The sequence below is a fragment of the Anabrus simplex genome, chromosome 14, assembly GCF_040414725.1.
Source record: "Anabrus simplex isolate iqAnaSimp1 chromosome 14, ASM4041472v1, whole genome shotgun sequence".
NCBI lineage: Eukaryota > Metazoa > Arthropoda > Insecta > Orthoptera > Tettigoniidae > Anabrus > Anabrus simplex.
This window is the reverse complement of record NC_090278.1, coordinates 96,015,941-96,029,850: the sequence shown is the minus strand read 5'-3', so window position 1 is coordinate 96,029,850 and position 13,910 is coordinate 96,015,941. Positions and strand designations below refer to the sequence as shown.

The window sequence follows — 13,910 nt, the reverse complement described above, 5'->3', positions numbered from 1 at the left end:
GCCAGTATCCAGTATTCGGGAGATAGTGGGTTCGAGCCCCACTGTCGGCAGCCCTGAAAATGGTTTCCCGTGGTTTCCCGCTTTCAAACCAGGCAAGTGCTGGGGCTATACCTTAAATAAGGCCACGGCCACTTCCTTCCCACTTCTAGCCCTTTCCTGTCCCATCGTCGCCATAAGACGTATGTGTGTCGGCGCGACGTAAAGCAACTTGCCAAAAAAAATCTTTCTTCCTTTCTTTCCTTCTTTCTTCCTTAATCTGTTTTCCCTCGGACTCAGTGAGGGATGCCACCTCTACCACCTTAAGGGCAGTGTTCTGGAGTGTGAAACTTTCGATCGAGGGATAAAACTGTGGAGGAGGACCAGTACCTCGCCCAGGCGGCTTCACCTGCTACGCTGAACAGGGACCTCGTGGGAGATGGAAAGATTGGGTCAGGCAAGGAAGAGGGAAGGATGCGAACGTGGTCGTGGGAAACCACGGAAAACCACTTCGAGGATGGCTGAGGAAGGAATCGAACCCCCCTCTACTCAGTTGACCATCCGAGACTGAGTGGATCCCGTTCCAAGCCCTCGTACCGCTGTTCAAATTTCGTGGCAGAGCCGGGAATCCAACCCGGGCCTCCGGGGTTGGCAGCTAATCACACTAACCACTACACCAGAGGCGGACTATAATTATACTCTATATTCCATTATTAACGCGTCACTGCGTTCTTGCCCTAAGCGACCAGAGAATCAATAACATGATCTTCGTCTTATCTTTGTTAACCATCAGACTACGTTTTTCACTTTCTCATTTAACTCTGTTCTTTCACCTCTGTTTCTGAAAGTAAGTCATGTCACAGCTTGCTGCTTTTCCCCCTATGGGTGGGGGCGGTAGAATAACACCCACGGTATCCCCTGCCTGTCGTAAAAAAGGGGCCCAGGGGCTCTGAACTTTGGAGCGTGGGTTGGCGACTACGGGGCCCTTAGCTGAGCCCTGGCATTGCTTCCACTTACTTGTGCCAGGCTCCTCACTTTCATCTATCCTATCCGACCTCTCTCGGTCAACTCTTGTTCTTTTCTGACCCCGACGCTATTAGGTTTGCGAGGGCTAGGGAGTCTTTCATTTTCACGCCCTTCGTGGCCATTGTCTTTCTTTGACCGATATCTTCATTTTTCGAAGTGTCGGATCCCTTCCATTTTTCCCACTGATTAGTGTTATATAGAGGATGGTTGCCTAGTTGTACTTCCTCTTAAAACAATAATCACCACCACCACCATCACAGCTTGCTGATTTCTCGTCTACCAACTTTCATGGCACCAATATTAGAAAATAGTTTGTAATGCTCGTGTGTTCCAGGTGGCAGGCACCATCGTCACGTACGAGATCGTCCTCGTCCAGTTCAACAACCTGGGGGAGTCAGACGAGCCCACACAAGCATCGAACGAGACAATAATGGCGTGTAGAGAGGGGTAGTGCATTGAGCTCCAACCCTCTCCCTTCTCACCTTAGCGCTAGTTAAAGCCGATATCACACTATCAAAGAACTTCGATAAGGTAACAACTTTGATCAAATAATCTGATCAATCTTTGACGCCATGTTGTAATCAAAGATATGCTATTACACTACATGAAATATCTTGGACAAACTCCGCATCCTCTTCCCGAGAAGGCTTTGTAAACAAAAATAGGTTCTGAGCCGACTCCCGCTCTAGTTGAAAGTGCACTGTTACTGACATTTTTGGGTTACGAGGAGAAGCTCAATGGGAATTGTGAATATAATAATAATAGAGGAAGATTCACACAATGTGCGTAAGTGGTACAGTCAGTATATGGATCGTTGACTCTAGCTCTAGCACAGAACGAAATCAGTGATTCGGTCCTTTGCTTGCAAAACATCGCATGATATCTGTCACACAGCCCACCACAGCGTTTGCACACACATTCTTGTCCTGGATAATGGAAATCTACTTTCTGGCACAATAGGTGGTGAAAACTATGTACTGCAAACCGAGTCCTCACATGTCTAAGGTCATAGTATGGTTGTTTCCAATCTTGTATGATCATGGCGTCGGTGGCATAGAACTCTTCCCAGATTTCTTCTCTCTTTGATGCAAGTTCCATCATGCTAGATTTGTACGCGGGTGTGGCTGTAAGTAGAAATTTTAGCCTTATTTCCTCTAGGTAGAATAGTTCCCTTGCCAATACGTAAACCAAGCGAGATGAAGTGTACTTGGAGACACATAAAGCTTTCTTCAGAAATGATGCTTTGACTTTTTCTATGCTTGACAGTTGAGCTTTAGTTAGGTATGGCCAGATGTTTTCTATTCCGTAGGTGATGACAGGTGAAACCTTCACGTTGAACAATTTTACTGCTGTTTTTAGTGATAATTTCCTCAGATTTTTATGCTATTTGCGCTCCTAATGCTGCGCTGACTCTGTCCTTAATGTGGTAAGAAAATTTGTCTCCAGCTGTTTGCATGATCACTCCCAAATATTTCACATGTGATACTGCTGCTAGCGGAACTGTTCTATGGAAGAAAGTCGCCCGTTTCCCGCCTCTTTTAAATGTCACAGCCACTGTCTTTTCTTAATTAATACATAGCTCGTTATTCTCCGCCCAGTCTGCCAATTGATCGAAAGAGGTTTGCAGATCCTCTTTCGATGTTGAGGCCACCACAATGTCATCTGCATATATATATATATTTTAACTTTCTCCGAGTGTATCTCCTCTATTACGTCCGCTGTTGCCACTGTATGTAAAAGGGGACTAAGTGGGTCACCTTGTAGCACCACTACTGTTTGCTTTATGGTTCTTGATCGGGAGATTCCATCGTCTATCACTATATAGTTTTCGCTTAGTATGCTTCTTATAATGCAGCATATGGGATTATCCGGGCCAAGTAAATTTTCTAGTTTAGTTAAGATAATGTCTCTACTGATGGTGTCGAAGGCTTTTGAGAAGTCAACGAAGATCGCGTGTAGTTTCCCTTTCGGTTTTGATAACGCATCTTCAATGTCCCTTTGAAGACACTGAACAGCTTGCGTAGTGCTTCTTCTTTTCCGGAAACCAAATTGCTCTTCGGGTAGGTAAGTATCAACTAGGTCCGTTGAAGACTCCGTAAGGGTTTCGTTCAGCGTCTTCATTCAATTTCCTCTCTTCTTCATCTTGGAAATTTATTTTGGCTTTATTAACCAGCTCTTTATATGTTCTTGCTTCTGCGATGTAGATCTGTCGGTTTTTATCCGTAGGGACGTTTTCCATGTTATGAAGAGCAGTTAAAGCTACTTTCCGAGCGGCGTAACAGTCTTTATTGAACCACGGTTTGGATTTTCTCCCTGTTAATCGTATAGGAACTGTGGCCATGTTTATAACTTGTTCCAATGTCTGTGTTGCTACGTTCATGTCATCCGAATCAAGTGATTTTGATAAGGCCTTAATGTGATCTGCGTCTATTAATGTTTTATTCAATTTCCTTGATGGTCTTTTAATTGCTGGAATGGACTGCCTTTGGTGTCCATTTAGAGAAAATGATGTTACAACTCGGAGGTGTTTCCTAACAATGACATTTAATGTTCGTTGTGAAATTGGGGTTGCATTGTTCATATTCGAGAAGACTAAGTCAATGGAGCTAGAACCGTTGAAGCTTATGTATGTTTTCATGTGGTTATTATTTATTAAGGTGAACTTGAAAAGTGAGTACCCAGAATCATACCGGAGACACATAAGAATGGATATATATATACATTCAAGAAGTTAGTTGAGAAAGTTGCTCCAATAGCGATGAAACAAAATACCCATTTGAGAAATGCTATAAGTACAGAAGAGCGACTGGCAGTTAACTCTTCGTTTTCTTGCTACTGGAGGACGTCCAAATATATTAACAATATATTACACGTATTCCGGGAATTACGATGGAGGATGTGAGAAAAATAAACGCTCTCATGAGCCAATACTTGGCTGAAAAGATGATGGTAATTGCTGATATTATTTTATGTTTGTAATTATAACACTAAGGGTGGCGTGCACCAACCAAGGGTCAGTTCTACTTCCGTAGTAAAATACTCTTGGAATTAGTATTTAGCGACTTCCATACGAGGGTAAATTACTTCCGATACTTTCAGATACTCCAGGACTAAATTACTACAGAAGTAAAATGCTAAGATCACCATCTTGTAGTATATTACTGAAGAAGTAAATAAAGCATAAATATAGGTTAGAATTTACTCTCACGTCGTGCATGGAGTAAGCTAGGATAGACTTTTTGACTAACTAGAATACCGTGTCGTATACGCGTTTGTGGATTACGTAGATAATATTGACGATCTCGACGAAGAAAACGACGGGGATGTAATAGTGCGTGAAAGGCGAGATGCGTATGATATGTACACGGAGAGAGTTTAAGGAACGTTTTGGTCTTAGGAAGGAATCCTTTACTTCCTTTCTCTTGAAGATCACTTACAACAAAATTCAGGGTGAAATTCAGCTGTATCTCGCAAATTACAGTTGGTGTGTGCCCTGCGAATGTTTCGTACTGGAACATTTCAGTTAGTTGCCGCTGATCTAATTAACGTTCACCTCACGACTGCTGGTCGTATATTTCAATGCGTGGTTAGAGCTCTAGTAAGAAGGTACATAAACATGCATGAAAATGATGATGAATGTTCGGAAATGAAAGGGAAATGCTTCACGTTGGCAGGTTTCTCACATATCGTGAGTGCAATTGACTGCACGCATATTCCCAGTGTGTGACCTACCGGTGATAACGGTGAACTTTTCAAAAATCGGAAGGGGCATATTTCTATTAACACGGTGAAACACTGCTCATGTAAACATCCGCAATGTAGAGGAACGCACTTTTGGAGCGTAGAAAGAAAGATTCCAAATCCTTGAAAAAGAAATGCGATGTGCTTCACGCCTACTGCATGCAGCAATGCAATTGTAGCTACGGCAGTCTTCCACAACTTCGCTCTGGAAGTAGGCGATTTGTATGAAGAAACCACCACCAGTTTTAATATCTTCCCACGTGTTCACGGCTTTCCATGCATTTCTTTCCTTACCCACTACCGGTATCTTTATGGCGTGTTTCTTATTCCTTTGCATAGACCTTCATTATCTCTACTAGAAAGCATTTTGTGCATTTTGTGTCTTTGCTGGTGGGACCTAGTGTTTACAGTGCACTGTGTCTTCTGGTATAGGCTAGAGCAATTTTGTTAATTTCATTGATCTGTCTCTGTCTTATCCTTGGCTTGACAATATGAAAGTGACTGAGGTATGAGCGATTCTAGTAATGCCATTCCTTATGCAGCCAGTCCCTCTATGAATGGTGTGAAACTATTGCTCATAGGGTCGGTTGGTGCATGCATTTCAGTGGGCTTGGCAGACTGATATGTAATAGCGATTTCTAGCTCAGTGAGGAAAGCAACGGGAAACTATCTCACTCCTCATTTCCCTAGTACGCCTCTTCAGTGATGCCTAGGCCATCTATGACAGCTGATGGTGGAGCTGTTGAGGATCCAACCAGCCTTCGGGCTGATGACTAAACATACTGTACATACACAACAAGCATTTATCTTTTTTCGCTTACGTTTCCCCCCGTTTCCTATCACACATAACCTTATCCATTCAGATTTCTTAAATGAAACACGCAAATATAACAACAAACACTCCGCGAGTAACGAACGCTACGTCTTTAGTACTAACTAAAAGAGTAAATTGTACTTCAGCTCTCCGACGTTCCTTTCTGAGTAAACAACTCCCGTAGTAGTTTACTTCTGTAGTATGGAGTTCTTTAGCAGACGCTACTTCCGCAATAATTTACTCCGCCACGATAAGTTTCACTAGGCATAGTTAATAAAAATGTAATAATATCAGCAATTACCTTCATCTTTTCAGCCAAGTATTGGGTCCTCAGAAGTATTTTTCTTCCTTTTCTCATATCCTCAACCGTAATGTACCTTGAAAGTTCATTTGCCTTATCGCTGTACGTCTTTACTCACAATCCTCTCTTTTATAATGTGTGGCCTACAGCAAATCTTTCTCCTCATACAATGCAATAAGCGGTTTCACTGCGGCGACGCTCCAATTTAATTGCTGGGCATTTTTACCAGGTTATCTTTCACCTTTATCACAAAAACTTTGATCAAATACTGCACGGTATAACAACATGGAGAAACTAGTCAAAGATTGACCCAAGATGGTTTTCATCCAAGTTCCTTTATCAGAGATTATCGAATTTCTTTGAACCTACTTATTTGAACCCAATTTCTTTGATAGTGTAATACCTGCCTAAGATGGAGGTGGACAAGGACCGGTACGAACGAGGTAGATGAGTCTGAAACTAGTGGACTAGGTACGTTTCCATTTTGGTCATCTCACCACAATAAATAACATCACAGAACACCAAAATGCAGTTATGACATTGACTATTGTGACATCGTGTACGGCCACGGCAACACTGTCTTTGTGATGCAGGGGCCGTACCGTAGAAAGCGCGCCGATCGAGTGGGGCGGTCCAAACGAATACTGCCATTTGTAGTTGTGAATGTAATACATAGTGATTGAGACCTAATTGTGACTGTTGAAGGACATACATTTATGTTTAAGTATATTGCACGCCTGTCCTGTAAATCTATTACATCAGGATTTACACGAACAGCTCTTATAGAAATAACGGGACGTGATAGGTTAGGCATGAGTTTGTTATTTTCATGTGGTAAGTAACTTGGTAAGACCCCAACTAGAGTATGGTTCCAGTGTATGGGACCCTCACCAGGATTACCTGATTCAAGAACTGGAAAAAATCGAAAGAAAAGCATCTCGATTTGTTCTGGGTGATTTCCGACAAAAGAGTAGCGTTACAAAAATGTTGCAATGTTTGGGCTGGGAAGAATTGAGAGAAAGAAGAAGAGCTGCCCGACTAAGGGCCGGTTCTACCACCTACTGGTAAAGTAGCGCGTAATTTGCCCTCCGCGTAAAAGGATGTTTCCGTCCGACCACTCCCAGGTAGCGCTATCGGCAGCATAAATCGTCGTTACCCGGCGCGTAATTTCTCGGCCACTTCGAGGGCCCGATAAGACTTTACCTGCCGGGCAAGTTCTGAGAGCTGAACATTATTAGCTGTATTTCTGGTGATATGCAACTCAAATTAGCTTAGTATACTGAAAAAAGCAGTATACTGTAACAGTGATCGATATTGTATTGCAGGATTTTGAACATTAATGCTTCCCTTTAGTTGCAACGGTCACACCAGCCTCTCGCATCGGTAGCGCAGGGAGCACATTTTATACGTCAAGCTTTCGTAAAGAAACTCTAAAAGGATGTAAAATCAAAATCTATTTGGAAATCATTTCAAATGGGCTTTAATTTTCTACTTTTTTCAGTTTTCGGACACGAGATATATATTACTGTATGTATCCTACCTATCCCAAGCGTTTTCGTAGCGTAGTGGTTAACACGTTCGCTTCGTAATACGAAGTGTGCAGGTTCGAGTTTTTATTGTGACGAATCTTTTTTATTTCCATTGTTAGCGTTGTGTTAATCTGTATGCCTCTTTTCATACGTTCTTATCACAATATTATGTCTACTATGAAAATTGCTTTATATGTATGCTACCTATAGCAAGTGATGTTATGATTAATAGCACATAGGACTGTCGCCCAGGTAGCAGATTCCCTATTAGTTGTTTACATAGGCTTGGAAATTATTTCGAAGAAATTGGAAACTATTCCATTCCCGAATTCCTCTTCCTATGAATGGATATTTATCCCGATTAGTTCTTTACATTTACAGTACCTTCCAACTTTATCTTCATAAAGTTAAAAATTAAAATGAAATGCTTTATCAATAAAAGGAAGCATCTGGAACTAAACGAGGTCACAGAACTAGTTGCAAATAGAGCATCGCGGAGATACTTAATCAGTTCACAGAAGCCTGCAGATAGAATGCTCAAAGGCAATAAGTCCGTAAAGAAGATGTGTGTATATACGTATATGGAAGCGCGTAAAAGAGAGTTAAGAACAACGGCAGGGAACGAAAATACACTTTAAAATGTAAATTAGAAATACGATGAAAACCTGCGTACCTTCTATTACGGAGCGAGCGACTTGACCAGTCTACTACGAGAATACCTTTCAAAAACGCTGCCTTGCATGACAGGTTATAACTGGCGTAAGAAAATGTAATCTCGAGATTTTAATCCCAATTAGGTATTGATATTGAAGATCATAGATTAAAATCACGAAAGCTTGACATGAATCGTTGTCCATAACTCTTAAGACTCCCCTTATTAGGCTTTTTGGTGATAATCAGCAGACGCAAGCACAGGGAAATAAGACAATCGAAATGGGTTTCATGCATCTGACGATAGATAGCACCACACTCGAAAGCGAGAAATCGCTGAAAATCAGTCTAGCCAACCTCGTATATCGGTGTCTAGCTCCGGGTAGCTACCTAGCGCTTGCGCGGAGGTGGTTGGACGCAAGCCAAAGTACCAGCCGATTTACACCTCCAGGTAGTTTACCTCCCGGGCAGCTGCCAGCCACTTTACCAGCAGATGGTAGAACCGGCCCTAAGTGTATGTTCCGAGCTGTCAGTGGAGAGATGGCGTGGAATGACATTACTAGACGAATAAGTTTGAATGGCGTCAATAAAAGTAGGAAAGATCACAATATGAAGATAAAGTTGGAATTCAAGAGGACAAACTGGGGCAAATATTCATTTATAGGAAGGGGAGTTAGGGATTGGAATAACTTACCAAGGGAGATGTTCAATAAATTTCCAATTTCTTTGAAATCATTTAGGAAAAGGCTAGGAAAGCAACAGATAGGGAATCTGCCACCTGGGCGACTGCCCTAAATGCAGATCAGTATTGATTGATTGATTGATTGATTGATTGATTGATTGAAATTAATGCAAATTCAAGGGATGCAAAGCTTCTCCTGGAATGTATTCATTGAATTCTTGCCGTATAGCACATTTTGTGTAAATATAATGCGTTACGAATTTTTATAAATTGCCACAATGCCAAGAAGCTGTGCGCACCACAACGAACATCCAAGTATGCACGTGACAATACATGATAAGGGCAGAAGACATTCGTGGAAGACAAAAATCCTAACCGAAAATGTAACTATTACGAAGAATAAAGGAATGTGTTTCACTAATTTCCCCGAAATGGTGGTGAGTTCCGCTTTTGACTTCCTTCTTGTTGTATAGATTTATAGCAGTGCGTTTTATTGTCGATACAGAACAAACCAAAAAGTAACATAGATGATCAGTAATATTAGGTAATAGTGAGAACGTGCGAAGGAAAAGAAAAAGAGTCTAAAATGTTTATAAATCCCAATCTTCTATTAAGTGATTATTATACGTACACTTTAAACATCTTCAATTGTTAGTAGGCAATATGTAGGTGTTACAAGCGATGCATATTTAATTCCTTGAAGGATAGTGCCGAAAATTCCAAGAAAATAAACCCGCGAAAGCTGCACTGTAAGGGGCCGGACTGGCAGGTGTATGCTGTTGAGCCACAGTGACTTTATGACTACTTCACAGGCCGTGAAGGTTGGATGAAGTTCTCCCAGCCACTATCGATCACTGACGCGATACCCCAGTTTGAAATGAAGGCAGAAATCCACGTTATTTTCATTTTACGTTGTAAGAAATAAGTTATTTACGTCGATTGCAGTTTGCGTATTTTGACCGGATACAATGTACGTAATAAATTACAATTTTCACTATTAAATTTTAAGAGGTGCTTTAGAAACAGTTCTAATATAATACGGAGTTAAGGTGGATAAGCTCTTGCTTGTGGGTGTTTGGGTTTAAATTATCTGATAAACTCACCGACAATCCAATCATGCTTACCGGGAATAACATCATCTCGCTATTTGCTTTACGTCGCACCGACACAGGTAGGTCTTACGGCAACGATGGGATAGGAAAGGCCTAGGAAGTGGAAGGAAGCGGCACCCACTACCTCCCGATTACTGGATACTGGCCGCACTTAATCGACTGCAACTATCGAGCTCGGTGGAATAACATCAGTTAGGTTATTTATTTGAACGCATACTGTATATCTATCTTGTAGATACGAGTACATTTACATTGTTGTTGTATTTTAATCTTGGATAGTAAATATCTATGTCCTCAGGCATGATGAAACTCTCTCTCACCATTTAGACTCTAGCTATTATCAATGGACGGTTGTTAAATTTTAAATACTGTTTTCAGAAATTCAGTGAAAGTCACACAATACTCCAACACTGTGCAAAATCAAGCAGTAAATTTCGTCAATTATGGAATTACATTACATTTTGCTTAATGAATAACAGGAATTTTACTTTTTTTAAATGGAAATATTGTTATGTCCATCCAAGGAATTGTAAATCGTAGCGTGTACCCTTAAACCCTGTACCTTTGTAGATTGTAATAAAATATTATAACGTGTCAGTTTTCTTTGCAAGAATAAACAAATATAAGAAAATAAAACTGACTGTTTATATCGAGCACAGTATTATATCAATTCGGAATATCTTGAGAATGTCAGGTTCTTTTGCCTTATTTTAGATACTGAACCCCAGTCAGCATTTCGCTGAGTAGTGAAGGAGATATTCGTAATCACAATCGAACGTCACTGCTCCCTTCCTTCCCTGCAAAGTGTGTTCGGTCTCACTGTGACGTATGCTTGCTACGTAAGCTGCCCGCATTTACGTCACGCCAGCCCGACCGCACTCGGCTAGTCTCAACGGGCGCTCAGCTGAGCAGCTCTGGTCTGGAGATGTCGTGGCAAAGCCGTATTATTGTTTTTATTTTTGGACGTTCGTTGTCTCCATATTTTGATTAATGCAAAATAATGACGATTTGTTGGGTGGACGAGTAAAACAATCGTTATGCTTTGACCACTGTGGTCACATTTCAAGCCGACTTCTCCTCAAATTAGGCAACATACGCCTAAACGATTATAGGCGTTAATACAACATTTGAGGATAATTCTTAACTACTAGGCACAGACTATCGCATGCTTGCATCATCATCATCATCATCATCACTCAGAAGAACGAGCAGCTTTTTGTTCATTGAGAAGGAGAAGACTGTTGGAGATCAATCATTTGAGAAAGGTATGTTTGTACATTCATATTATGATGAAATATTTTGCATTGCGGCGGTCTAACGGAAAAACTGTTCGCCTCTTTGCGTGACGTCATCGGAGCTACAGTACGGCCTGTACAATACGAAAGCAATGACAACAGACTAAGTGACGCCCTCTCTTATTCAGAATGCTTCTGTCCACTTAATAATGAACATTCCATAACTTCATCATATAACTTCTGCAGTCCATGAGCTAAATTCGCTTGAAGTAAACCAGCGACATAGCTTGTCATTTTTTCCTTCTGCTCCACAAAAAATACACAAGCAGATCCCCTGTTATCTAACAGATTAGGGCTCAGGGACTCTTAACTTGGGGCGTGGGTAGACGACAGCGGAGTCCTTAACCCTTAACTACTGACGTGAGATTCCTGGGACCGTTCAGCCTCTATTTTTTTCCCCTTCATTAGCATCAGTGGTCTTAAAAATATCTTTCTCTGTCTAGCTTCCGAATTTTCAGTCTGCTCTGTGTTCCCATTGCGAACAACGCTGCCAGTATTTTCTGGAAGTCACTCTTGTAAAACATGGTCCCTGGGACCTCACATCCATAGTTGCGTAACCACGAGAGATCCCTCTGTGGGTCAGTGGTAGAGTGTCGCACTCCGGATCCCAAGATAGCGGCAGAGATACTCGGATTTTTGAAAGGCACAAAAAAGTACATTCGACACTCCATGTCGTACGATGTTGGCATGAAAAGATCTCTGGTGACACATTTGTTGTTTACCCGACAAAATTCATTATTAAAGACTCAGCCACAGATACCCTTTCGGTTTACTCGGTCTGCTATCTAGTGGGCCTAAAGTAAAACGGAACGTCGAAATTGACGAGCAGACAGCCAGATGGCATCAGATTGAAACGTCTGCACACGGTAGCTGAGGCCCTACGATTATTATTATACGTGAGATGTTCACTCCCGTAGTGTAATAGTTATCACTATTACCTGTCATCCTATGAGGCCTCGGTTCAATATCCAGATTTAAAAATGGCAGGAGAGCTGGTATGCAGTTCACCTGAGAAGCAGAAATGAGCTGCACCACCTCGGGAGGAGGACATGAGTTTACAGACACTCGCATTGAGCTGATACATGGATGATAATCCTGTACCGTCAAAAATGAGACTGGTGGACTGACGATTTCTACACACAGAGACTTATATCTTTACAAAAAAATCTCGGGAGAGGAGTTTCATTATAAGGTGAAAGGAAGTGTTGCACAGATTTTCTGTTGCGTGTGATAATTATTCTAAGCAACTTTTAATTTTCTCCCTTGTGTGAACACTGCAGCTGTGTAAATGTGTGTTACAGATTGCGAATATTCAGACATTTTCTTGTTTTGTGCCACAGAAACTACAGCCTTACAATAAATATTCCTTTTGGTGATTTAATATTGCTATTAACTGCTTATGTTTTATGTGTTTTAATTCAGTACTGTGTGATTTATTAGGATTCGCAGTTAAAATATCAAAATGAATATTTTGGAATTTTCTAGCCTATATTTCCAATAGTGGTCCGTAGGACCTCACGACAGTAACTACACACAAAATGTTAATACCCGTAGTTAAGGCTTAACCGAGTTCTAGCATTGCTTCCATTTACTTGTGCCAGGCTCCTCACTTTCATCCATCCTATGCAACCTCTTTTGATGAATTCTTGTTCTTAACGGACCCAGACGGTATTACGTACGGAGACCGAGGGAGTCTAATTTTCACGCCCTTCGTGGCCCTTGTATTTCTTTGGCCGATACCTCCATTTTTAGAAGTGCTGGATCCCTTCATTCCCCCTCGCCCCCGTCTGATCAGTGTTAATAGAGGATGGTTGCCTAGTTGTACTTCCTCTTAAAACAATAATCACCACCACGAGTGTATCGCTCTTTTGGTCTCCGTGCAAGTGTCACTGTTTGATAGGTCGAGAGTGGGGTTATGACGTTGGCGCTGGTGTTGCGAGAAATGGCGTCCTGCTGTCATTATGGCTCTACACCAGGTGTTCACTTGTCATAGTCACGTCGTGTCGTTTCCCAGCAAACTGTGTTTTGTGTGGTAGGGACCCTCTTCGGAGGCAGCCCTGCCAAGGGAGTGGCGCCCCTGCCTATGTGAGTCCCAGAGTACACTTACTCGGTGTGTATCATCTGGTAAGGGTCCCAGCTCAGGGTTACGAGCGAAGACCTCAACGGCAGTGAAGGCGGAGATGAAGATCATTGGTACGGCGGAAGTGGCATCCTTGCTTTTTGGGATAATGATAAAAAGCATTTACGAAAATAGTCAACAGCTTCAGCAGCGGATGAGTAATTTGGATCCCAACGGCGAAGAAGGTGGAAGAACTATCTTTGAAATATAAATCCGCGCATGTCAGATCCCGTAGCGGCCGGTGTTGTGGTCAGCGTCTTACCAATCTGATTCTAATTTTTGTGGGACCTACGGGTTACACCCTCATGTGAAATGATTTACACAATCTACCATGATGGTAAAATGCACATCGGAAACTACCCCAGCCGGTAAAATCCGGGACCAGTTGGAGTCTGGTCTAAACAGGGCATTGGATTCTGGGGGCCCAGCACCATGATGTTCGGACCAGTCGGTGGATTCCTCACTCCCGCAAGATCAAGGCCAAGGAAAAACACTTATTTGGTACAATGAATGTCAATACCCTCCTAAGAGTCGGAAAACAGATGGAACTTATCAAAGAACTCGAGAGATAACAGATCAAGCTACTCGCTGTACAAGAAACAAGATTCCCATCAAATGAAGTATCTATGATGGGCAAGTACGATATAATAAAGGGACATCCAGC

At 41.9% G+C, this 13,910-nt stretch overlaps 1 protein-coding gene across 1 annotated transcript in view; it reads left to right on the top strand.

Moving 5' to 3' along the window:
* LOC136885645 (uncharacterized) overlaps positions 1-1,453 on the top strand; it is a 66,562-nt gene extending 65,109 nt beyond the window's left edge. The window contains exon 12 of the mRNA XM_068230308.1: positions 1,337-1,453. Within this exon, the coding sequence (XP_068086409.1) occupies positions 1,337-1,453 (117 nt within the window). The remainder of the gene's footprint in view (positions 1-1,336) is intronic.
* Positions 1,454-13,910: the final 12,457 nt, after the last annotated feature.